Source organism: Marmota monax, unplaced genomic scaffold (genome assembly GCF_021218885.2).
Source record: "Marmota monax isolate L192 unplaced genomic scaffold, Marmota_monax_Labrador192_F-V1.1 WCK01_AAM20220418_F8-fsc00102, whole genome shotgun sequence".
Lineage (NCBI taxonomy): Eukaryota > Metazoa > Chordata > Mammalia > Rodentia > Sciuridae > Marmota > Marmota monax.
This window is the reverse complement of record NW_026692494.1, coordinates 2,183,492-2,210,166: the sequence shown is the minus strand read 5'-3', so window position 1 is coordinate 2,210,166 and position 26,675 is coordinate 2,183,492. Positions and strand designations below refer to the sequence as shown.

The 26,675-nt window shown below is 50.6% G+C and overlaps 1 protein-coding gene across 2 annotated transcripts in view; it reads left to right on the top strand.

Moving 5' to 3' along the window:
• Positions 1–26,675, top strand: part of Arhgef18 (Rho/Rac guanine nucleotide exchange factor 18) — a 76,076-nt gene that overhangs the window by 13,089 nt on the left and 36,312 nt on the right. The window contains exons 3-10 of one of the 2 annotated variants that reach the window (XM_058579167.1): positions 2,746–3,013; positions 3,873–4,023; positions 5,005–5,119; positions 5,801–5,858; positions 6,182–6,226; positions 6,844–6,921; positions 7,603–7,705; positions 7,863–8,004. In XM_058579167.1, the coding sequence (XP_058435150.1) occupies positions 2,746–3,013; positions 3,873–4,023; positions 5,005–5,119; positions 5,801–5,858; positions 6,182–6,226; positions 6,844–6,921; positions 7,603–7,705; positions 7,863–8,004 (960 nt within the window). Of the gene's footprint in view, positions 1–2,745; positions 3,014–3,872; positions 4,024–5,004; positions 5,120–5,800; positions 5,859–6,181; positions 6,227–6,843; positions 6,922–7,602; positions 7,706–7,862; positions 8,005–12,705; positions 12,832–26,675 lie in introns of those variants that run through there. The other variant, XM_046443883.2, reaches the window with a different exon arrangement.

Genomic DNA, 26,675 nt, shown 5'->3' with positions numbered 1-26,675 from the left:
AGAGCCAGACACAGGACACACTCTGCAGGATCCACTCACAGGAGGTCCCCAGGGAGCCCGGGCTGGAACGGAGCAGGAGCAGGTGCTGAAGGGGGCAGAGCTTCAGCCTGGGGCCATGAGAGCGTCCTGAGGTGGGACATTGTGAGTGGGGACTAATGCCACTGAAATGGATTCGCAGAAACGGTCAGGATGGCAACTGTCAGGTTACACACATTTTACCAGAATAAAAAGAAAAGGAGGAAGAGGCCCAACCCGTGGAGAGGTTAATGCAGGTGGAGTGGCCTGCCTCACCCCAGGCAGGTGGGGACCCTGCCCTCTGCCTCCTGTCTACCAAAATCCACAGCTGACCGAAGGCCTGGCTTTGGGCTGCCAAGTATTTTCCATCTCAGCCAAGAAACCCGTCTGGGAATGCCCCCCACTACGCTTTAGTGGGGGGCTTCTGTATTCTTCCCTAACCTGGGAAAGACGGACCCAGCCTGGCTGGGCCGCCCTGGGGTAGGTTCGCAGGCAGAGCAAATGAAACTGCAAGACACCAGTTTGATTTGAATCTCAAATATTGCCACGTTTGGGGTATACTCATGAATAACGTGTTTGCTACTTATCTGAAATCCAAATTGAACTGGGTGTCTATGTTTCATCTGTCAGTGCTATCGTGGGGACTTCCTATAGAATGTACAAAAGGGACCGGTTCCCCTCAGTGGCCTGCTTTAGGCCACCAATCAGCAGAGCCCATCAAGGGCTGCCTGAGATGGCACAGAAGCCTAGTCCACGCCTCAGCATGGGCCTCACGTGGAGCCATGGATCCGGCCCACCCACCCAGCTCCCCACCAAAGCCTGGGGAGAGTCCCAACAAAGACAGAGAAGGGGCAGCTCCTGTCTTGCAGATCCTCAAGGAGTCTGGGAGGCAGCCTGGAGTGCATTCCCAATCTGGGCTTTGAAGGATGCACAGGAGCTCACAGGGCCATCTCTGGATGGGTTGAGCGCAAGCAGAGGTTCTCCAAGCAGGGGAAAGGACGGAAGGATGGTTCTCTGGAAAGATAGCATGACTGGGAGGAGGAAAGAGAAGCAAAGGCCAGAGAAGAGGAGAGAGAACAGTCCATGAGGAACATAAGGCTACATTTTAAGCAAACCTGAGTTTGAGTCTGGCTCTGCTGGTCATTGTGTGGCCGGGGTGAGTCCTTTCTCCTCCACAAGCTTCAGGCTTCTGATCTGCACCGTGGAAGGAAGCACAGCGCCCCCTGGTGGAGCCATCGAGGGATTAGAGATCAGGCAACTTGGGATCAGGGTGAGAAATTCCGGTAGCGCCTGGGCGTTGTCCACATCTCTGCCTCTTTGGTGTCTCACAGTGCCTGGCACCTCACTGCCTCCTGGGTGGGTTGGAGGTGAGGCTGCAAGGGGGCCAGGCAGGAGGTGGACAAGCTTGGAATGTTTTGTGCTGAGCTGAGGAGCCTGGGTCTCCCTACCCTGCCAGGGAGAGAAGTTGCTAAAGGGGCTTCACAGCTCCGAGTTTCAGGCTCCACTGTGGTGGGAGACGTCTGGGCTGAGACCAGTGGAAGGTGGATAAAGCGAGCAGCACAAACGCAGGGTGCAATACAAACCGAGCATCCCTAATCTGAAAACCCCAAATCCAAAGCCTCCCTCCCCAAAGCCGAAACTTTCAGGAGCACTGACCAGACAGACCCTATGAATAGAAAATTCCACTCCCGACTACATGAGACAGGTCACAGCCAAAACACAGGTGCACCACGAAATGCGCATAAAATGACTTCAGGCTATGTGCATAATGTGTGTGTGAAACAGAAACAAATTCATGCTTATATTTGGATCCCGTGCCCACATTACCTCATTGTGTACATGCCAATATTGTGAAATCTCAGAAAACCTGAAATCCAAAACATCACTGTTCCCAAACATTTTGAATAAGAGACATTCAACCTATACAGTTATTATTTAAAATTTGGGTAATATATTCACCATGGATCACCTTGCATTATTTTTGAGTTTTAAAACATATTGCATTAAAATATTTATCTGAGCAACTGAGGGTTTTTTTTGGCACCCACTTGCATTTTGTATCCAAGGCAAGTGGCTCACCATTCCTGGCTTGGGAGAGATACTTAGGGTCCAGGAGACCTGCGAGGAGATCCCCTAAGCAGTCCAAGAAAGAGGCGAGGAGCTCGGACGCTGAGTGAAATTGTACCGTCGGCACCAACAATTGCCTGTCTCCACACAGAGCTTTTACAAACTGGGATCACAGACGTCAGCTTTCATGTGCCTTAAAATAAGCTGGCGAGTTGGATAACAGGTCCCCAAAGCCAGTTAGGTAGGAAGAGTAAGCCCTAATGTTCTACCGCACAGTGGAGTGACTATAGTTTACAATAATTTCTTACATATTTTATGAAGAATTAGAGAGGAATCCAAAGCCTCTCTCTCTGATACTTAAAATTATCCCATTAGATGGTTACATTGTATACATGTAGCAAAATTGTCACACTGTACCCGGTGAATATGTACAGTGATTGTATGTCAACTAGGAGTAGACACTAGCTGGTGAGCAGGAGGGCAGAGGTGACTGTCCATGATGATCAGATGGGGATGATAAGGTAAGGCATGGCCCTTGGGGGACAGGTTGAACCGGAGGGACATAGGCAGGGCCTGGGTGCTGAGCATAGAGGTCTCACGGCCAGGAGATCCTGGCTCTGCTGCCCCAAGTCAACGCTTTCTTCTCCCACAACCTATAGGAAGATGGTTTTCCAGCGCCGCTCAGTGAGAGCACGGAGGACCTCAGCCTGGATTTGGAAGCCCTTCAGGGCAGCGAATATCTCCAGGACCTGGGTCTAGGGGCCGCTTCACACAGCCAGCCTGGGGAGGCCATGGGCAGCACCCCCCGTAACAAAGAAGGTGGAAGAGATTCGCCCTTGTCCAGCTCAGCAGGGGCCCAGGTCCTGCCATGGAGACGGAGACGGAGACGGAGCTGGGAGAGGTCCCGGAGCTGCTCAGGGAGCTGGCAGAGGTGAGCCCCCTCTGCCCCACACCCCACCACTGCACACCTTCATGGTGCACCCCCAGAACAAGGCAGGGGTCTGGAAAGCCAGGGCCAGGTTCCAGCATACACTGCTACCCCATGCCTGCATCGTCTAGCTCCAGGGCCACGAGGGTGTCTGCACTGTCACAGGCAGCCTGGACATGAGCTTGCATGAACATGTATGTGCCTACAGACCCACGTGCATGTAGGCACACCCAGTGGCATGCAGAACACACCTGCATGCACTAGCATGGAGCCTGTGAGGGCACACGAATCCACTTGTGTGCTGATCAAATGTGCGTGCACAAGCCAAATCCAAGACGGCGCTGCACACTGCAGGCACACACCAGCCTGGGCACACGCCAGCCCGGGCACACTTTCCTGAGCACATCCACGCTCAGCCTACACAATTTGCACATTTGCCCTTGGAAGCCAATAAGGGGCGTGGTTTGCACACTGCCTATGCAACATGCACCACGTCAGAGATCACTTGTGATCCAAACACAGATACTTGTTCAGCTCCATGCACCCCACAGCAGCAGCAGCAATGAAGAGGGGTCTTAGCTGCCCACCCTTGTCCCTCCATCCCTCCCATCACCCCAAATAGGAATCTAGTCTGTGCCAAAAGGTGGGTCTGCGATGCAAATGTAGCATTGGCAAATCTAACCAGGCTTCCTCCATAGTAATGCAGACCCCTCCTATGTGAGGAAGCCCAGAGCTCTCTCTGTGACCTACACACCCCTCCCTGACTTGGAAGGGCCCCTGCAGGTCCCCTCAAGCCCTTGGATGCCTGGGGCAGTGGTCTGGTAAACAAGACTGAAGCCCTGATACTCTCCCGTCTCCCCAGGCTCAGCCTTGATGCTTCAGCCTCGGATGCGGGACCCTGTCTCCCTCGGACACTGGCTAGCCTTACTCTGAATCTGTCAGGAGAGGGGCTGAAAACTTGGACCCAGCAGTGTCTGTCTGGGGATGAGACCCCAGCAGAACACCCAGGCAAGGTGGGTGTGGCCTGCAGCTGTGCACAATAGCACACCTCTGCGTTTGGAGGCCTGTTGCAGGCGGAGAGGGCGCCTCCCAGAGCCGCAGAACTCACTTATGAAGGGGGCGTCTCCCTCCTGAGAGTCCATCTGAGCAGGCCATGCTCTTTCTGTTGCTAATAGCACAACCCCACAGACCCGATAAGTGGTAAGGAGGTCTGTTTGGGCTGGTGATTCAAAGAAGTCCAAGGTTAAGGGACTACATCTGGTGATGGCCTTCTTGCTGCCAAAGTCCCAGCATGAGGGACAGGGACCAAGAGTGTTTTCTGGTCTCTCTCTGTCTCTCTTCTTATATAGCCACCAGGCAGGATTCAATCATGGGAGCTCCACCCTGGTGACCTTATCTGAGCCAGTCACCTCCCAAAGGCCTGACTCTAACACCATACTGGGATGAAGTTTCTGTCCTCTGAGTTCCTCGCACTGGGCACAGACTCCAGCATGGGAGGGGGAGGGGGAGGCCATATGCAAACCATAGCAGCATCCCAGGTCCGTGAGGTACCCCTGGGGTGGGCAGAGAACCTCGGCCACAAATGCAGCTGATGAGCACCCGGCCAGGCTCAGAGGGCCTTTGGTGGCTGTGTCTGCAGGGGAAGGGGTCTGCAGCTGGCGAGGGCTCCTCTCAGACCTGAGGCCAGCCCACAGCTGGGGGGTGTGTGGCTGGGCTGGGGCCTAGGCTGGGGCATCTTGGCCCCTGATGCAGGTGGGCATTCCTGCTCCTGCAGCTTGGGGGCTGGGGTTCCAGCCCACAGCTGGGGATCCTCGCCAGAACTCTGGCCCATGGCAATGGACATTATGGCCATGTCAGTGTCCTTCGGCTGGGGCAACTGTGTCCCCAAGTTCTGTGACTGTAGCCCTGGCTACACGTGGTTGGGGCCCTTGATCTGGGGAAACTGCCTGCAGCCAGGCTGTGTCCCAGGTTCAAGGAGGTGCTATTCCCTGCAGAAATGTAGCAGCCCCCAGCCAAGAGTGAGGTCCAGGTCAGTTCCCCTGTCCTGCGAGGAGATCAGCTCCCTGGAACTTGCTCCTGGCTTGGAAGTGCCAGCCCCATCTGTACAAGGTAGCCTGGCCTAGAGTGCTCCTCATTCACACCAGGTCTGGGAGGGAAGGGGACAGGGAATGGGGTTCCACTAAAAGGTCCCATGGGGGAAACCCAGGGACAAAGGCTGGTGGAGGGGCTTAGGGTCCCCTGGGTAGGAATTGGGCAGTCCTGGTGGTCCAGAGGTGGGAAGACACCTTCTGCATCTGCCCTCCCTCCCCCGGGGTCTTCAAACCAGGGCAGATAGCCCAATGCAGTGACATTGCCATACACCCTGGGTCTCCCCTGCTCTCCCGTGGGGCACATGCGCTCGCTCTCTCTCTCTCTCTCTTTCTCCCCCGTCCCCTTGCTCTCTCCTTGCCCCCCCACCTTTGTCTCTGAATCTCCAGTGTCAGTCAGACCTCCTGTCTAAACCCCAGTGGGCCGCATTCAGGCCAGTCCGTGCCCCTGTGGCTTTCTCCATAAGGAGGGACAATGAGCCTATCTCCTTGGGCCACTGGAGTTCGCTGAGCTCACACCTGTGAAGTACTTAACAGAAGAGCTCAGGGCGCTGGGGACACTTTCCTCCCTGGCTCTCTGTCCTCTTTCCTCCTCTCCTCCCCGACAGTGACAAGTCCCATCAGGGTGGTGTCCAGGGGACTGGGGTGGGCGGCTGCAGGGCTGGGCCCTCTCACCTGTGCCCTCGTTGGGGGCTGCTTCTAGGCCTGGACCCGCCCGTGCTGGAGTGCCTGGAAAAGGACCACGTGGAGCCAGACCAGGTGTGAGTGTCTGCCCCGTGGAGGGTCGGGGGGCTGCCTGGGGGTGGGGGCCAGGGCAGAGGGTACAGGGAGCAGCATGGCTGGCCATAAGTGTCCGGGGCCAGTCACCTTCCCACTTAGTCCTCATAACCTGGGACTTCTCTCCCAGACCATCCTTCTCCCAGGGAAGGGACAGAGGCCCCCTGGAATGGGTCTCAACCTGGCACTGGGAAGTGGGTTGGGATTCCCAGATCGGGCTGCACCAGGAGCCAAGCCCTGCCCAGGGCTCATGACTCATCCTGGGGAATGGGGTGACTGTGGGCTCCTTCCTCCCACCTATCCACAGGTTGATTGTTCAGCAAGTGCTTCAGGAACTTCGCCAGTACCATGGGTAAGTGGGGAAGGGTCAGGTGTGAGGAACAGGTATGAGGGCAGGCGTAGGGGTGGACGGGCATAGGGGACAGATGCAGAGACAGGCGAGGGAAAAGTGTGAGGAACACAAGTTTAGAGGAACAGGTGTGAGAGGAGAGTGAGGCAATAGGTACAGCAGTGGACAGGTGTGGGGGACAGGTATAGGGAAGGACGGACGTGGAGACTGGTTGGGAGAAGTGTGGGGAACACAAGTTGAGGGTAACAGGTGTCAGGGGACAGGTATGGGGGTAGACAGCTATGAGGGACAGGTATAAAGAAGTCAGGGAGCAATGAGGGAGAAACAGGGGACAGGATCGGGGAGGAGCCAGCTGCCGCGAGCCTGGCAGATGCGGAAGAGTGCCTCCTTCCTAAGACACCGTATCTGTCAGAGAACATTCCCCTCGTGCTGGTATTGTCTGGCCGATGTCACTGGTCCCTGCCACAAACCCTGTCACAGGGTCTATGTGAGCAGGCTACCGGTCAAGGACTGGTGGGCTCTTAGCCCTGGCACCTGTGCCCTGAAGCCTGGGAGGAAGGTGGGGCAGGAGGAGAGTTGGGCGGCTGCTGACCCAGGCGTCTGTGCCTCTGATCCTGCAGGGCCCGGCAGAGGGCTCGCATGTCCTGCAGCCCTGGGGATGCCCAGTCGAACCTCACCTGGTTTGAGTTCCTGTCTGAGTAAGTGTCAAGAGCTGCTGCAGGTGGCTGCAGTGGGGCGGGGCATCCCTGGGTCAGGATTCGTGAGCACAGATTTTATCCTAGCAGCAATGGGACTTCGGGCATAATCAGTGATGGTGACAGAGGACGGGGACCTCAGACAGGACAGAGGGTCCCTGACTCACTCACGCATTCACTCAACAAACATTTATAGAGATTAGCATTGTTCCGGGAGCCATGGGGGCTGGAGGAGCGGAGTCTCCCTCCAGGGCATAGATTCTGCCAGGGCTGGAAGCGTGACTGGCTTGTTTGTCACCAGCCTTATAAATATTTATTAAATGACTGTGTATCGGCAGTCATTTAGGGGAGACGTACAGTGACAGTGTTGCTGGGAGGGGGAGGATCAATACCAATAAGACCTGAGGCAGGTAGGAGGTGGGTATGGATTAGAGGGAGGGGTCAGAGGTGGATGGAGCCATTTCTGGACCAGGCTGGAACCTCAAGCTGGAGACTATGTGGCGTTTCCCTCTGCAGACCCAGGCCCCCTAGCTCCAAAAACATTGCAAACCCTGCACATGTTTGTTGAGTGAATGAGCAAAGGAGCCAGGGATCCTGCAAAGAGTAAGACAGGATTGGGATGTCACAGGGGAGAGAGTCCAGGATGGCTGCAGCCCCTTTCTGACCGGCCTCCCCTGCCCCCAGGAGCGAGGATGGTGCCAGTAAGAATGAGAAGAACGACAAGAGCACCAGGGTGAAGCGTAGTCTGAGCTCCCTCCGCAGCCGGGTCACCAGGCAGAAGGAAAAGGTCAGGGGGCTGGGCCGGGGGCTCTCTTCTCCTTCTTCAGCTGCACAGAGCCATCTTGACCCCGGAGCCCTGGGATTCAAGCTGGGGCTGATGCACAGGGTATGAAAGGACCAGCTCTGACAGAGGGCATCCTGTGACCCACCCCTGTCGCACACAGGGGAAGAGCCCAGCACATGTAAAGGACAAGACTCAGGAAGCTCGAGAGAGGCGGGAATGTGTCAACGGACACCAGCTGGTGCGAGGAACCTTCCTGGGTCACTGCAGCTGCCCGCTCTGCAGCAAACCCTTCCTGAGCTCCGGTGAGTCCAGCGGCCCCATCCAGTCCCCTTTGCTCTGTATAGCCTCACTCCGTTTCACCCTTGCCCTGTGCAGCAGATCTTGGCGGCTCCCTGGATAGAACCGGGGATCAGGCCCTGAGGACAGGGCCCCTTGGGTTATCTGAGAACTGGCAAAATTCCCTTTACATACCCACTTGTGTTATTACAAGAGTCCTCCTGCAGACTCTGGGTTCTGACAAGGTATTCCTTTGAGGGCGCTGCCGTGAGAAAGTGCCAGGTGCCCACTGGTTGAAACACCAGAAATTTATCACCCCACAGTTCTGGAGGTTGGAAGTCTGAGATCAAGGTACCTCCAGGATGCAGCTCCCTCTGAAGTGACAGAGAAGGATCGTTCCAGGTCCCTCTCCTGGCTTCTGACAGCACAATTCCAGTCTTCACATGATGTTCTCCCTGTGTGCGCGCCAGGGTCCCAATTTCCTCTTTCTCTGAGGACACCAGTCATGTTGGATTAGGGGCCCCACCCTACTCCAATGTGACTTCATCTTAACTAAGAACATCCGCAAAGATCTTATTTCCTAAAAAGGGCACATTCTGGAGTACTGGGTGTTGAGAAGGGTTGGACTGCAACATATGAATGGGGGGCAGGGACAGTGGAACCCATAACAGGCATTGTCCACCCTGGAGCTCTCCGTGGTGGGGACAGCAAGAGTCTCTGCTCAGAAATAGCATCAAGCTCCAAAAGCTCTGAAAGAAGAGCTCTGGTTGTGTGTGTGTGTGTGTGTGTGTGTGTGTGTGTTTTGTATTGAGGATCCAATCTGCAGACTGTTTACAGGCAGGACTCAGGCAAGTTCAAAGTTTCTGGACCTCAGCGCTACTAACACTCAGGGCCAGGTAATTCCTCAGCATGGAGGGCTGCCGAGCATCCCTGGCGCCTCCCCACTAGACCCAATAGCAACCATCCTGTCTCCAGTTGTGACAACCAAAAATGTCTCCGAATGTTGCCCAAAGTCCCCTCTGAGATTGTCCTGGATGACACTCAACAGGCTAATAAGATAACTGCAGGCCCTAGAGTGGAAAGCAACATTCTCCACCCACTGGGCAGGAGCCTCCTCCTGATCTGAGCTGCAGGTTTTGCATTTCTTGACTCTGCTTGCCCCAGACTTGGGTATTTGCCTTCTTCCTTGTCCCTACTCTTCCCAGAGTGCTATTTTGCTGACTAAGGGGCTACGGGCATTTCATTGATGTCCAGCTTTGAGCTTTCTCTCCAGAAGGTGATCTCCAATGAACTTTGTCATACATGAGCTGTGTTCAGCCAAGGCTTGCATTAGCTTTGCAGAAGTCTTGCATGTGCTGACAACTGGAGCATTATGAGGCCCTTAATTTTAAGTAGCAGGTAGCTTCCTGTTCCTCCTGTTATTCTGTTCTCTTCTGCAGGGGGTGGGGCTCACTGGATCTTTATTAGCCATCCAATTCAAGGGGCAGGTGGGATGTTGGCAGAAGGAAGGGCGAAAATCCAGAGTCAAGCCTGCATGCACAGAGCAGGTGCCGGAAGCCTGCTCCTGAGAGTGCTTGTTTGAACAGGTGCAGCCAAATCCCTCACTTATCACCTGCATTGCTGCTTCCTTGTTCATCACTGTCCTTTAATTTCTGTTCCTTTTTTTCTCAGTGCTTCTCAGAAAAAATCCTGAGGTCTCTCTGCTCAATTTTTGTGTCATTAAAGGACTTTTTGTGTGTCTTTGTGGGCCACTCACCTGCAGTCTCACTGTCCTTAGGGGACTTAGATAAACCCAACTGAGACCGATGGAAGTAGAATTTGCATTTTCACAAGATCGCCCTAGAGTTCTGGATGGCATTAGTTGGCTACACGCCACCTCCTACTCTAAGGCAGGTTTTTCCACCTCCGCTGCAGACGTTTGGGGCCAGTTCATTCTTCTGCATGAAGACCTAACTTGTGCACTGAACGGCAGTATACAGGCTGCAGGGATGTCGACTGGCACCTCAATGCCAATAGCAACCTCTTTTGCCCCCCTGTTGTCACCATCACAAATGTTATGTCTCCTGACATTATCAAATGCCCGTGGAGGCAAAAATCACCTCTGGTTGAGAACCACTGTTCCTAGGAGTCTTCCTGTCCACCCATGATTTCAGCCTCAGTGTCTACAGTTTTCTCTTAAAACAAGGCTAGTTTCCCACTCTCAGGCGCACTTAGGGTCAAATCCAGCTTTTGGTATGGCCTGCAAGCTAAGAATTTTTTCCTAACATTTTTAAGTGGCTGGAAATGAATATTTGGGGACACATGAAATAGTACAAAATTCATATTTCAGAGTGCATAAATAAGATTTTGTTAGTGTACAGCCATACTGGTTTGTACACGTATTACCTGTCCCTGCTTTCAGGCAACAATGGCAGAACTGAGTAGTTTGCAGCAGGGCCTGCAAAGGTGGAAATATTTACTGGAGGGCTCACCCCTGAGCCAGGTTATCCAGCAGCAAACCAGCCAAACCCAGCAGGGTGGCTTACCGTGACCTGCGGAGCAATAAGTCCCTTACAAATATAGCCTTTGAGATCAAGGAAGATTTGAGTGTGTGTAAAAGGTAGCACTTTGCATAGTGCCTGGTGCACAGAGGCAGTGGTACTATGTGTCACCCTCCTCCCCCTCCCCATCACCATCATTATTGTGTTTGTTGCTGTTGTCATCTAAGGTCTTTCACCAGCAAGAGGCAATGAAAGCATTTAAATCATGTGTTCTGACCACAGCTGCCTTCACACCTGTGTCGGGACGCATGTACCACCAGTATATGCACCTCATTTCCAACAGGTGCCCCCGGTTATGCCTCAGAGGTATCCAGGGCCAGATGTGACTGTCATATAGAGGAGCAGGCTGGCAGTGTGGTAAACAGAATAGAGAATGGGTCATGCTCCAGGTAATTAGGGCAGGTGGTCTCCAGGGGAAAGCTGGGATGCTTTCCCAGAAACCAATCCACATAGTCCTATTCCTGGTCCTGACCTTCAATGCCCTTCAGAGTCTGACCCCACCTACCTTTCCACTTCTCTCCCACCATTCGGCCACCCAGACTCCATGATCTGGCCACTGGGAAGGACTGTCTAATGAACTATGTCTGTACCTTTCTGGAACCTCCTGTTCCTTAGACATGCTCCGTCTCTTGACTAAAAGTCTGGACCTAACCTGAGTGCTATCATTTGCCCCACACCGTACCCCACACCAACTTCCATACTGAGAGCTCTTGACAATGTAACTGTGTGTGCTGAAGTGAATTTAGTTTGGGGAGATCTTCTTGGCCTATTAACCAGCCTGAACTTTTAGAATCACTGAGCTCCACTCCTGGTTACTGCCCAACTGCCCCACCTGGGGTGGGAGGGACCTGGATTGGACAAATAGCTTCAGGGTTGGAATGCAATGGCACCTGGGGGATTGACATTGCGGCAGTATCTGGCATGTCTACAGGTAGTCTAACAGCACCTGGCAAGGAGGGATCTGGAATGTGTTTCAGATTCTCAACACCTGTTTGCAGGTGTCTGATAATATCCGCATTGGAAATATCTGGTGTGTGTTTTGGGGTAACTGAAAGCTCCCATGTAGGGTCTTGGATATGTTTCTGAGTGTCCAAAAGCTTGTTGAGGGTATCTGCTGGCTCCTAAGTAGAAGTGTTTGGTGCTTTCTGAATATTTGGCTTGATTTTTATACCTGAATGTTTGAGGATTTCCAACGGATCTAGGTAGGGTGTCTGACATGTTTCAGGGTGGCTGGAAGCCTGTTTGGAGAATTTGGTGGCACTTGCCTGGGTGTCTATGTGTTTGGGATAGCTGATGCTACCTGTGTTGGGGTGTCTGAGAACACCTGTGAGGTATATGACTCATTTTTCCCAGATCCACTTTGTAATCTACGCTGGGCCTTCTCAACAGACCCTGCCCTCTCTAATCCTTGCTGCCAGAGGAGGAGTTCCCCTTAGATACTGCCAAATGCGGCACCCCCCCCCACATCCCCAGCCTCGCACACACAATCTACTGACCCCCAAGACATCCCTCCACCCTATGGGGATCCTCCCCCAGGATTCCCTCCTCAGACGTGCTAATCACCTGGGCTCCCACTGGCCCTAGAAAATGCCTCCAATTCCTTGTCCCCCCACCAGGAACTCCCCATTCCCGGGACATCCCAGGCCCCCGGTGCCCTCCCCAGCCCCCTCCCCTACCCACCCCACTGATCTTCCTTCAGGATCCTCCCAACTCCAACTTCCTCTCAGGCGCCCCTAACCCCAAGATCCCCCAGGCCCGCATTGTCCCTCAAAATAAAAGTCCCCTTCCCCAGCTCCACGAATCACCCAGGACCCCAGCGCCGCCGACCTCTCAGGATCCCCCCAACACGGTCATCCCGGCCCCACACACAGGGTCTCCCATCCCAGCCATTCTGGCTCGGGTTGGCCCGCCTCTTATGAAGGAACGCCCCCAACCCCGCAGACCAGCCTCATAGGCTGCCCTGGCCCTCACCACAAGGACCCTCCCCGTGGGGTCCCCGCGCCTCCAGCCTCCGCGGAGCCGACGCCCCGCCCCGCCGCGCCCCGCCCCGTCGCTCGGCGCCGAGCCTAAGGCAAAGTCCCAGGTGCGGGGACCTACCAGCCTCGAGGCCACGCCCCCGTGACCACGCCCCCTTCCTGACCACGCCCCCGGGCGGGTCGCGCAAGCGCCGCTCGCTCTGCGCTGGCTCCCGCTTCCGGCTCCGAGCTGCGGGCGACTGTGGATCCGCTGAGGCCGGGCGGAGGCGGCGGCGGCGGCTGCGGCTAGAGTGGTGGAGGAGCGGGAGGAGAGCGGCCTGCGGGGAACCGGGTCGAGGTGAGGGCAGCGGGGCAGTCCCGAAGAGGACTGGGCTCGCGGGGGAGGCCTCAGTCCCCCTGGGGGCGGCCTGGGGCACGGACCCCCCGGAGCTGCCTCGGGCCTCCCGCCGGGCCCGGTAGACTACGTTGGGCAGGTGGATGGATGTCCGGTTCTGGCTGCCCTTTCAATGCATGGGGACTCTGGGTGGCGAATGCAGTTGCAGAGGTGCAGACATTGTCCAGCCAGTCTTAGGGCGCAGCAGCCTCTCCTCCAAGAGAGGAAAGGTCGCTCGCCTGCAGCCTCTGCTCCTGGGTCAGGGGTGCCTGGGGGCAGGACCAGAGATGAAGAGATACCCACGACAGTAATCAGCGCCCTAGTGTTTTAGGCTTCCCAGGAGAATTCTGAGACCCCGGAGCAGATGTCCTCCCAACCAGCGAGCGTTTGGGTACAAAATCGTGCGAAGCGGGTGTGCTTCCGTTCTTCCCTACGCTTCTTTCCAGGTTCTTGGCTAAAAACTCAGCAGGTGCAATGCAGCTTACCTTGCCGACGGGAATGAGAAGCCATTCCTTGAGTGTTTTGTTGTAGCTGTCTTCCCCTTACCTTTTACCTGTTGCTCTGTTGATATTGCTGGCCGGGAGGGTAAAAACTTTCTCAAAGTTTTAACACGGAAGTAAGGCTAAGAGCAAAACTTTTCCCCCTTTGCCTTGTTCTCAGAGAGATGGAACTCCAGCCTGTAACTTTCAAGGGTCCCTTCTCTTTTTAACCAGAATTCCCGAATATGTGGACAGTCCCACAAGGGAAGATGGTTTGGGGTTGGTTTTGCAGGAATCCGAGTGAATGATTAATCCTGGAGCGTAGTAGGAAATATCAAGAGCATAGGTTTGAGTGTCACATCAGACCTGGATTCTGGTGTCAGTTCCACCACCTGTTGGCCATGTACCCTCACCAAGCCTTAGTCTCTTCCATTTTTAAAATGGGAATAAGGGTGAGTTGGGGATTCAGTTGGTTAAATATGTGTAAGGCGTATGGCAGAGTGCCTGGCATATGGTGCATGCCCAACATAGTGTTATATAACCTGTGCCTAGGTACCCAATCCCAGACCTGTATTTTTTTCTTTTTTTATTAATTTTTTAAAAATTTATATATGACATCGGAATACATTGCAATTCATATTACACATATAGAGCACAATTTTTCATATCTCTGGTTGTATACAAAGTATATTCACACCAATTCATGTCTTCATACATGTACTTTGGATAATGATGACCATCACATTCCACCATCATTTCTAACCCTATGCTCCCTTCCTTACCCTCCCACCCCTCTGCCCTATCCAGAGTTCGTCTATTCCTCCATGCTCCCTTTCCCTACCCCACTATGAATCAGCCTCCTTATATCAGATAAAACATTCTGCATTTGGTTTTTTGGGATTGACCAACTTCACTTAGCATTATCTCCTCCAGATCCATCCATTTACCTGCAAATGCCATGGTTATATTCTCTTTTGTTGCTGAGTAATATTCCATTGTGTATAAATGCCACATTTTTTTTATCCATTCATCTACTGAAAGGCATCTACGTTGGTTCCACAATTTAGCTATTGTGAATTGTGCCGCTTTAAATATTGATGTGGCTGTGTCCTTGTAGTGTGCTGTTTTTAAGTCCTTTGGTTATAGTCCAAGAAGAGGGATAACTGGGTCAAATGGTGGTTCCATTCCCAATTTTCCAAGGAATCTCCATACTGCTTTCCATATTGGCTGCACCAATCTGCAGTCCCACCAGCTGTGTATGAGTGTGCCTTTTTCCCCATATCCTTGCCAACACTTATTGTTGTTTGTATTCATAATAGCTGCCATTCTGACTGGAGTGAGATGAAATCTTAGAGTAGCTTTGATTTGCATTTCTCTAATTGTTGGCAATGATGAACATTTTTTCATATATTTGTTGATTGATTATATATCATCTTCTGAGAAGTGTCTGTTCAGTTCCTTGGCCCATTTATAATGATTGGGTTATTTGTTTTTTTGTTTTGTTATTTTGGTGTTTAACTTTTTGAGTTCTTTATATACCCTAGAGATTAGTGCTCTGACTGATGTGTGAGGGGTAAAAATTTGCTCCCACAATATAGGCTCTCTGTTCACCTCACAGATTGTTTATTTTGCTGAGAAGAAACTTTTTAGTTTGATTCCATTCCATTTATTGATTCTTGGTTTTAATTCTTGCACCATAGGAGTCTTATTAAGGAAGTTGGGGCCTAATCCCACATGATGGAGATGGGGCCTACTTTTTCTTCTATTAGACATAGGGTCTCTGGTTTTATTCCTAGGTCCTTGGTCCACTTTGAGTTGAGTTTTGTGCATGGTGAGAGGTAGGGGTTTAATTTCATTTTGTTGCATATGGATTTCAGTTTTCCCAGCACCATCTGTTGAAGAGGCTATCTTTTCTCCAGTGCATGTTTTTGGCACCTTTGTCTAATAAAGATAATTATAATTTTGTGGGTTAGTCTTTGTGTCCTCTATTCTGTACCATTGATCTACCTGTTTGGGTGCCAGTACCATGCTGTTTTTGTTACTATTGCTCTGTAGTATAGTTTAAGGTCTGGTATAGTGATGTCTCCTGCTTCACTTGTCTTGCTAAGGATTTCTTTAGCTACTCTGGGTCTCTTATTTTCTCAGGTGAATTTCCAGACCTGGATTTTTAGGTTGACATTCCAAGTAATAAAGGGTCCAGAAAATTTGAGCATCTCGGGTGTCATTTGAACTGGGTCAGGGTTAACACTTATCAGTCTTTTGCTATTTCTGTGGGTCATTGAACCCTTCTGAGGAAAACACAAAAATGAAGACATTTGTTCTAGAGCAAATAAGAGTAAATTAATTTTAATTTAATCAAAGGCATAATTAATTATATTCCTGTAAAGGCAATTTGTTTTGGTTTTGTGTGGCTTATTTCACTTTTAAATTGCATAGAGAAATGAAAAAGAGGTGCTGTAATTCTTTTTCTCTCTCCTTTCTTTCTTTCTTTCTTTTTTTTTTTCTTTTTGGTAAATTGACTTGAGAATGCCCCCACTTTGCAAATTGAAGAGGTACATAGGTTGTTTCTCATGAATAGCTGTGGAATAATTTTCATTCTTGTCACATAGTAGCAATTAAGGCCCCAGCCACTGCACTTGTTGTCACCAGCCCCAGGGACTAGGGCCGTGGCAACCAGCTGTGCCTCCCTGGGTGTTTACCTACCACATGTTTAACATAGTTCTGATCTTGTATCAAGGTCTCCTTGGTTCACATATGCTGGGTCATATTTCCATTTCTTCAGACTCCATCTGTGACTTTTGAAACATTTTCACTTCCAGCTATCTTAAATAATTTCAAGCCCAGAGACCTTTGATAAGTCCAGCCAATCATTGTTTCTTTGTTGCTTGTTAAGTAAACTTCACTTTACCCCCAAAGTGATCCAGAGCTGCTGTTTTTGAAAACCCTCTCTCCAGGTGCAAAACAGTTCCAGTCTGCAGCTCTGGAGCTGCCTGTAGGAATTTGTTTGGAGGAGGAATACAGCAGATGGGGGAGGGAGGAAAACTGGTTAAAATAATGTCCTTTGGGGGTCTCAGCTGCAGCTATGCTTTTTGTGTGTGTGTTCATATCAAGTTGTGTATTCTAAATTCAGCTTGCTTGCGTCTCTGTTTTCCCATGTATAGGCAGATTCGTAATTTCAACTAAGCATAAAGTTGTAGTTAATTATGTTCAAAGTAGTAAACATACTGATTTGTGATCAAACCTTGAAAAAATATTCTAGAGGTTTCACTGAAAGTATAAACACGTTATAAATAGTTAAATTTTGAATTATGTCACTTTTTTAGTATAACAGCTTCATGGAGATACAATTCATGTATCATAAAATTCACTTTTTAAAAATGTACTACTCGGAGATTTTTAGTATATTTCACAGAGTTTGCCACTATCATCAGTATCTAATTCCAGCACATTTACATTTTATCAGTTCATTAATCTTATGAGTGGGATTCAGGAGGAGAGAGATTCAAAAGAGGGCAGCAGTTGAAGCAAGCAGCCCCTCCACTGGAGCATGGGGCTGAGGAAGGAGAGGACCACGTCAGATTCTTGGCAGGAGTCCAGCGTAATCCTGCATACAAGGACATCCCAGTTACGCAGTGTTTATGGATAACTCTAATTTGCTGAGGTTTGTTTAAAGAGTAAAATTGAATCTAGAAAGAATAATAAATCATGAAGTCATACACAGTAGGAGGTCCATGTACTCAGTAGTCCCTTTACCAAGGTGAAATGGAGAGTGACTGACCAGATGCAGTGCAGAGCAAGAAGCTGAGCATCTGTGGACAGTGCAGGTAGTGAGGAAGCAGCTCTGCGGTGTCCACAACTCCAGGCTAGGATGATTAGGCTGGGTCCCATGACCCTCTGTGGTACCCACTTGGGGAGTCCTAAATGAAGAGCTCTGAGAGAGATGGGAAGTTAGAAAAATTAGGATCTTTATATAATGCTTGTGGGAATACAGAATGGTGTAGTTGCTGTGGAAGACTGTCTGGCAGTTCTCCAAAAGCTTGAACACAGAATGAAAGCACAACCCAGCAATTCTGGCTTAGGTATATGCTTGAAAAGAAGGAACCCACGGGGCTACCAAATCCCTTACTGATGGTCCTTGACTTAACCATGGAGTTACATGCTGATGAGTCCATTGTTAAGTTGAAGACTCATTTAATAAGCTAACATAATGTCATCGTACAGTTTCTACTGAATGCATACTGCTTTTGCATGATCAAAACCAAGAAATCGATTTTGATTTTATGGTAACTGGAACCATCGCAGGTGGGTAATGTTCAGAGCAGCATTCCTTAAAAGTCTGTCTCCTGTCCAAACCCATATCCACTATGCTAGAAACAACCCAGCTGTCCATCTTGCAGTGGGTAAATAAAATATGGCCCATCATACAATGGAATATTGTTCAGTAATAAAAAGGATTGAAGTTCCAATACGTGGATGAACCTTGAAAACATCAAGCTTAGTGAAGTCCCCACTTACACCAAGCATCCAGAACAGGCACATCCATGAAGACAATAAGCAGATTTGTGGTTGGCAGGGGCCAGGGTGGGGGGGCCTAGTGGAGATGACAGCCAAGGGGCTCAAGGTTTCTTTTTGGTGTGATAAAAACATTGTAAAACCGATGGTGATGGACGCACAACTCTGTGAATAACTAAAGGGAGAGGTGAGAAGAGAGCTAGAAGCACAGTGGAAATGGGTTTGGACATGGGACAGAATTTTAAGGAGCGACTTGGGACTGAGTAGCCAGAGGTTAAGGACTAAAGCTAAGAGAACCCCAGAGACAGAGGAAACAACTTCCAACACAAATGGCGGGCTGGATTATTGCCTGAACAGATTGCCTCCTCTGTCGGACACTGTGCCTAGGCACTGGGGATAAAATCATGTACGGACTCAGTCCCCTACCATGGAGGAGACAGTTACCAGGCATGTGCATGCAGTCCAGCATGGCCAGGATGGAGGCAGAGGTGTAAAGAGACAGTTCTGTGGGCGAAGCCCCAGCACAGGCTGGAAAACCCTCTTGAGCCACAGTGGTGGGCTGAGCCTCAGCAGCAGCTGGCAGATGATGGAACAGCACAGCCAACAGCTCAGAGCCAGGACACAGCGATGAGCCGTTATCTAGTAGCATCCTGGCTGGTGTGCTCTGTTTAGGCCTCATGTTATTGCAGAGAAGTCTGTGGTTGTTTTCATCTGGAGTAGAGGATGGCTCAGGAAGGGCAGAGGCTGAGGACAGTGACCTAGGGAGAAAGAAGGATAGTGGAGAGAGGACAGAATTCAGGTCTATTTGAAGATAGATGTGACAGGGCTTAGGTGACAGTGGAGGGGAGAGAGGAGTGTCTTCCGGTCACTACAGGGGATGTGAGCTGGGCCAGGAAGATGACAGGACCCGAGGTTGTTATCTTTCAGGTGACACAGTACTTGCAGCCTTAGGTGCTGCCATCCATCGGTATGATCAGCTTCTCTAAAGGGTATTTTTCAGTGGGGATGCTGAAAGCTGTGTTCTGCCCCCAGAGCACAGACGTCTTCCCCCCACCTCTGCTCCATCCCAAGGTTGTCTGTTTTTTTTTTTTCTTTTCTTGCTTGCTTTTTAAGTACTGAGGTTTGAACCCAGGGGTTCTCTGCCATTGAGCTATATGGCAGCGCCTTACTTTTTGAAACAGCGTCTGACTAAATTGCTGAGGCTGGCCCCACATGATCCTCCTGCTTCAGCCTCCCAAGTTGCCTGAACTACAGGCATGTTTATAGTGCTTTGAGAGGGAGGGGGTGAGGCAGGACAATGTTTAGAGCTGTCAGCTCCAGGCCGGTGGAGGAGGGAGGCAGAGAACCTGGCAGCTGAGAGACGCAGAGTCCATCTGAGATGGAAACCTAGTCAACCTGACAGCAGAGCAGTGATCTGGTTAACGTGCTTATGTAACCAGAGGCGACACCTCCAGCGGTTTCCGAGACCTGTCCACACCCACAGGTGTCAGCACGTTGTTCATGGAGAGTGGAATATCCCTTTGGAGACGGAAGGCCATACAGGTCTCCTCTCTGTTCTGTAATTTATACTGGCCTCCCCACACACTGCTCTGTGAAAACACCATGACTGGCCTGGCAGGCGGAGGGGAGCGGCCCCCAGGACATCCACAGGCTAGCCCTGAGGCCTGAAAACAGGCGCCCTCACATGACAAAAGGGACTTTGCAGGCGTGATTAAGGGTCTTGAGACAGGAGATCATCCTGGATTATCCAGGTGGCCCAGTTTCATCCCAGGGTCCCCATAAGAGGCAGACAGGAGGGTCAGCGACAGAGAGACTGGTGGATGCTGCACTGCCGGCTGTGAAGGTGGAGGGGTGAGGCGGCCCTAGACGGTGGACTGGGCCTCCCTGGAACCTCTGCAGGAACCAGCCCTGCCACACCTGGATCTCAGACTTCTGACCTCCAGCACGGCAGGCTAATAAATTTGTGCTGCTTTCGGCCACTGTTAGTTATTTGCTCTAACACCCTCAGGAAGCTCACATTCCAGTGTCTCATCCAAAATCCAAGATCTTGAACTTGCAGACTTGACCTGGGAGTCCCTACACTTGCCCTCCCTCTCAGCCTTCCTCGCAGCTCAGCGGCCCCTCGTGCTCTGGGCTGGGCTGCTTTGCCCCTTCAGCAGGCTCCTGCCCTTTCCCCTTCTCTGACCTGGTCCAGGGCCCTGTCTCCTCTCAAAGGGTGGCAGCACGTGACTTGCCAGCAGGAGCCTGGGCACACTCCTGGGTGTGAGAGATGCCCCTCAGCCCCACCCCTTGGCTCTCACCCGTGGGACCCGGGACACAGCAAGGCTCCTCCTTTAGTTGGCTTGTGGTGGGCGTGCGGGTGTCAGGGCACGGTGCTCATTCATTCAGCAGGCAGCGGCTGTCACAGGCGCCAGTGGAGAACCCAATTAGCTATTACATTAAATTAGAATTTTAAATTAAAGCAATTTAAAAAAATAACTCAGTGACGAATGAAGTGTAGCAGCAAATGCCATAGAGGTCCACTCCAGAAGTTTGAGGAACAGTTACAAATCAAATCTCGTAAATGTGTGCTACTAAATGTGTCATTAGCTCCACCCAGCTTACATGATCAGGAAGATCAGACCTTCCTTTTAGGATCTCTTTCTCTTTCAGGATTTTTTAAAAGCTCCAGTCAAGGGGCAGCACCCCCACCACCGCCACACAACCCGGCTTCCCAGCTTGCTGGGGAAAGGCCTGTCGTTCACAGGGTTTTTTTTTAATTGTAATGTTATATTTGACATAAAATTCACCCTTTTATAGTGTGCAGTTCAGTGGTTTTTAAGTTTATTCACAGAGCTGTACAAGCACCACTACTAATTCCAGAAACTTTTCTTCACTCCCAAAAGAACTCCCATTCCCAGCTGTCATTTCCCTTACCCTGTCCTCCCAGCCCCTGGCAACCTCCCTCTCTGGATTTGTCTATTCTGGACATTTCAGATCAATGGAAGACTACAACATACGTGGCCTTTTGTGTCTGGCTTCTGTAGCGTGACATTTTAAGGCTCACCCAGGCCTGAACTTTGCTGTTTTAATCTGTAACAACATGAATGTAGAAGCAGTAGTGACAGGGACGTGCCAGAGGGGAGCACGGCTGCCCTGGGGCTGCGTCAGTTTCACTTGGTTGCCCTAAACCTGTGTCTCTGACTGTGGTTGATTGATCCTTGTCCTGTCTCTGGGGTGACAGTGAGTTAGCTCCTGGCTTGAAGGGCCTCTTAGTCCTGCACTATCCCATAAATACTGCCCAAATTGGAGCATTAACTGGTTTAAAGCTAGAATAAACAGAAACAGCTAAGGTGAGATCCAAAGGCCTTCTACATGGTTAAACTAAACACTGAATGTCCCTGTCCTAGAGATTTTAAAGACTAGGGTTGCAGGGCTGGGGGTGTGGCTCAGTGGGAGAGCACTTGCCTGGCTTGCATGAGGCCCCAGGTTCAATCCCAAGCACCGCACAAAAGTGGGAGAAGGAAAAAAAACAAAGCTAGGCTGGCCTTCAATGGTCTAGAAGGTTCTCCCAGTAGATGAGCTTGAGGACCAGAGCGGCTGGGACTCTGAGATGGGTGCAGTTTCATTTCGACTGTGAACATTGTAAACGGTGACCCAGAAGTTTTACCAAAGGAGACTCATCTGTGTGACCCTCAACAGACCGGTATTTTCTATTCTGTTTTATTTTGTGAGAAACATTTTTTGTAACTTACAAATGGGCTCCAGCCCATAATGTCAGAGTGCTGCCTGGGGATTCCAGTGCACATACAGGAGGAAAATGTGTGGAAAAGATGAAGCACCCCGCCACACAACAGGCAGTTCTGCCTCGGACACTGCGTCCATTTCCAAGGGCTGCTGCAGCAGATCACCACGGTGACAAACCAGTGGTGGTTTAAAACAGCAGAAATGGCCTCTGGGTTTGTTTTTCATCACTATAACAAATACCTAAGATAAACCAACTCATGGGAGAACTTTGCTTTGGCTCACACTTTCAGAGGGTTCAGTCCATGGTCGCTGGCCTGTTGCCTTTGGGCCTGGGGTGGCACGGTACCTCTAGTGGGAGCATGGGGGAGTAAGCTGCTCACCTCCAGGAAGCAAAAAGGAAGGGGCCACCCGATAACCCCTCCAGGGACAAGGCCCCATGACCCAGCTTCCTCCCTCTAGGCCCCACCTCTTAAAGGCTCCACCACTCAACACAGGAGCTTTAGGGGAACACTTAAGAGGCAGACTCTTGGGCTGGAGTTGTAGCTCAATGGTAGAGTGCTTGCTTAGCATGTGTGAGGCACTGGGTTCGATTCTGAGCACTGCATATAAATAAATAAATAAAATAAAGGTCTATCAACAACTAAAAATGTAGTTTTTAAAAAAAGTCAAACTCTTGCAGTTCTGAGGGTGGAACACTGAAATCAAGTGTCTGCAGGGTTGGGCTCTCTCAGAAGGCACTAGGGAAGAATTTTTCCATGCCTCTTCCAGTTTTTAGAAGGTAGCCAGTGGCCAATTTCTCAAGTCTCTACCTCCCTATTCACTTGGGCTTCTCTTGTCTATCTGTCCCCTCTGTGTCCATGTGTCTTGCTGTGTCTCAGTCTCCCTCTCTTTTTTTCTACAAAGACATCAGTCATTGACTCTAGGACGCACCCAAAATTGAAATTGCACCTCAGGATCTTTACCTAAGACATCCCCACAGGCTGTCTTCCCATGTAAGGCCACGAGGTTCTGGGTGGGTGTGAAAATGAGGGGGACACTGTTCAGCCAAGCGCAAGAACCTTCTATTGCAAATGACTCTTCAATGAGGAGAAGTCTGCTGGTTACTAGTGCTCGTTTTTTTAGGTTCTCCATAGTGCATAACAGTTTTTCAATATTTTCAAGTTACAGTGAGTGGTAAACTTGGGCTCATGCAGAAGCCAGGTAATTGCAGAAAGAAAGAAGAAAGCTCTTGGATTCTTTCTGGAAAGCTTTTGAATCTATTCTCTGAAGATAGCTTGTTATAAAGTATAAATAGGTGCCTGATATTATAATCTGTCAGATGTTTGGCTGTTTGTCTATACTCTGTGTAACTATTCTCTCCCAGTGCATTCAAACACCACTTTCACCAAATACAGATGTTAACATGGGTGCAGTGGTGGGCATGTTAAGTACCAGCTATGCGGGAAGATGACTGGGAGGATGACTTCAGCCCAGGACTTCAAGGACAACTCGGGCAACATAGTGAGATCCCCGTCTCAAAACAAAACAAACAGTTTCGTAGATTTAGAAAGGGAAAGAGTTGTAACAGCCATCACCCCCTGCACCTACCTTACAATCTGACCTTGAGATGCAGGATATATTAAAATATATTCAAGCTCACAATGTTGAAGTTGTAAGTGGAATACTAATGAAGGTCTTTGCAAGGTTCTGGGATTAATAGTTACACCTGCATTCCTAAGATGGGGAACTTGAGAGGCTTGGAAACCAACCTCTGGGCCACCTGTTTGCCGCAGCATGGGCTGTTTCAGGACTCTGGAATTCACTAATGACTCCCCCGTTAATCCACCTTGGGCTTCCTTTATTGGGATCCCTTCTGCACTTCAGGCATAGCAGTGAGCCGCCTGGCGGGGCTGACTGGAGAAGAGGTGCTTCCTTCCAGGACAAGCCAGTTTGGTTGTAGACTCTGGGATCAGCAAACTTTCTGCAGAGACCCAGAGAGTAAATATTTTAGGCCAGGCTGCTGGTCAACCCATACAGTAGTGTCAAGCTTTTGAGCTTGTTTCTGGGGCCATGGCTGTGTAGCTTTGTAAATGTCCTCTTCACCTCAGGTCTCTCTGTCCTTGCAGGGACCCTTTTTATTCTGTGGTGCATCTTGCAGGGGAATGATGATCCTCCGTGGTATTTGCAGATCAGGGAGAGGGGTCTACATGACCCACACCCCAGATAAACAGTGAGACTTAGTTGTTCAAGCCCCTGCTTTGGAAAGTGGGCTCAGCCCGCCTTGGGCAGGTTCAGACTGGAAAGACTGGTGAGTCTTTTCAAAGTTCCCTACCCCGTCCCATTCCAGTTGTCTTCTTCCAGAAATGCAGTGCCCTTGAATCATTTCCCAACTCATTGAAGGCAAACAGGTTTTTTCCTGGCATTCTGATGACTCTGTGCCCTGCCTCCCCTGCGACAGAATGCTTGTTATCTGCTGAAAGAAAACCCATTGGCCTCCACCAAGTATTTGATTTCCTCTGTCCTCTTTACGGCCACCTCTACTAACATTTGCACTTTATTACCCACATTAAAATCGTCTCTGACTTAAAAAAATAAAGCCAGAAGGGTTTTCCAGAAGGTTTCAGATGTGTAATAGCTACACCTGAATTAATCTTTTCAGAATCAATCGTTTTCATTAAAATGGTTTCCAGCCATGTCATTTTGATTTCTGCACAGCCAGTTGTTTTGACATAATTGTTTAAAAGATGCCCAAAGAAAGCTGCTGCCCTTCCTAGCTGGGCCCCAGTGGGCAGAATTGTTTTGCTGAGAACCAGCAGTTCAGCCTCCAGCTTTGCTCCAGGTCTAGAGAAATACTGTCCACAGGCCTACACTTCCCCAGTGTTGGAGTACCTGTGAATGGCATGGGAGGTCCTCCATCCTGGTACCAGAAAGTTGTGTGAAACCTGAGCCAAAGGAAGTGAGTAAGCCCCAGGACAAGCCTGGGCACTTCAGAGCCATCTCCACCCCATTCTTGGCCTTTTGTGCTTTTTTTTTAACCCCCAAATAGGGTAAAAAATGAGATCAGACCCCAAGCTTGTCTTTCTTCTCAGTCCCTTTCTGGCCTTGAGACGGGGCTCTAGCCTCCTGATTAGATTTGCCCCTTCCCACCTCCTTTTGAAGGGCCGCTTCCTCCATAGTTGACTCTTAGGGTTCTCACCTCTTCCTCCTCGTGAGCAGCTCCAACACTCCTCCCCCGGCCTTGTGCAGCAGTCACCTTTGCTCATCAAGAGACTCCAGATGCCATATGGAGCCGTCTTAGGTCCCCTGTCTCCACTAACAGTCCTGTGATTGCCCAGGGGTTCAGTGAGTGCAGGCTGAGAGGAGGACACCTTGTAGCACAAGCCAACTCGGTGGGGTGTGCTGGAACTGACCTCTTGGGAGGCTGCCTGGGTCCTGTCACCCAGACAGCTGGCAACGGAGGCGGTAGGAAGAGTCGCGGGTGTGGTTTAGCTTCTGCCTTGTGAATGCTGTCAGGCTCCTATAGGAAATCTAAGTCCAACCTGCGAGGAGCCACAGCTCTGAGGTTCAGGTCTCCTCTAGCAGTCACATCCTTGTAAAATGCCATTTTAACCATTTCTACATGCACCATTCAGTGGCATTAAACACAGACACCTTGTTGCACAACCATCCCACAAACTGCAACCGCCCCTGTTAAGCGCTAACCCCCAGCCCCTGGCACCACCTCTCTATTTTCTGTTCTCTGGATCTGGCGATTCCATGGGCTCCTGGGAGTGGCTCGTGCTGTGCTTGTCCCTTCATGGCTGTCCTCATGAGGTAGCGAGTGTCAGAATTCCCTTTTTAAGGCTGAGTAATAGTCTAGCAAGTGTGTGTGCTGGGGGGTGGGGTGTCATACTTTATCTGTTTTTCTGCTGGTGGGTGCTCAGCTGTGTCCACTTTCTGGCTGTTGTAATTCTGCTGGGAACATGAGGTACAAATACCTGCCTGAATCCCTGCTTCAGGTAACCCTGCAGAATGGGCTTTATGAGGCAAGCTAGATTCAGGAGCCTCAGAAGCCAGCACCGATCCTTATGGAGAAGCCCTTAGCCCCTCTGGCAGATGGACATCAAGTCCAGCTGGTGAGGAAATGGGGTTGACCACATGGAAATGGACAGCTCTGATCAGATCCTGCACATGCTCTTGGGGGTAGGAGAGGCAGCACAGAGATGCTGAGATCTCTCTGAGCTAATCATCCTGTAACCAGGCTCCTAACTAGCTGGGTGAAAGTTCCTGAAGCTACTCATTAGTGCACTGGTACCAATAGGAGGTCAGCACAGGTCCTCTGCACTGTCTGGGTTGTCTGCTTAACATGTCGGTGAAAAAGATGAAGATGTGGGGCTGGGGATGTGGCTCCAGCGGTAGCGCGCTCACCTGGCATGCGTGCGGCCCGGGTTCGATCCTCAGCACCACATACAAACAAAGATGTTGTGTCCGCCAAAAACGAAAAAAATAAATAAATAAAAAATAAAAAGATGAAGATGTAAGAAGCTTCCTTATCAAAACTGGGACTGGGGTAGTGGCTCAGCAGTAGAGGGTTCACCTAGCATGTTCGAGGCCCTGCATTCGATCCTCAGTACCACATTAAAAAATAAATAAAATAAAGGTATTGTGTCCAACTACAACTAAAAAATAAATATTAAAAAAAAAAACTGGGCCTTATGCATCACATGGCAGAGTCAGGACCCAAACAGCTCAGCAGTGGAAGCAGTTGGCTGAAGCACACAAGAAGGGTCTCAGTGTAAGGCATTTGGGTCTAAATCAGGTTTCCCAACCTGGACACGGTTGCCATTGGGACCAGATCATCGTGGTGGGCTGTCCTTGGCATCACAAGGTGTGGGGCAGCATCCTTGGCCTCCGCCTTTTCTGAACCAGGAGCATTCTCTTCCCCCATGGTAACAATTAGAAATGTCAAGAGAAACTAGTGGTGCAGCTCAGTAGTGGACCACGGGCTTAGCATGCAAATGGCCCTGGGAACCAGAGTAGTCCCTGGTTGGGAACTACTGGCCTAAATGAGCAACTATGTGAATATAAGATGGGGAAATCAGACCTAATGACAGCTAGAGAAAGCATCTTAAG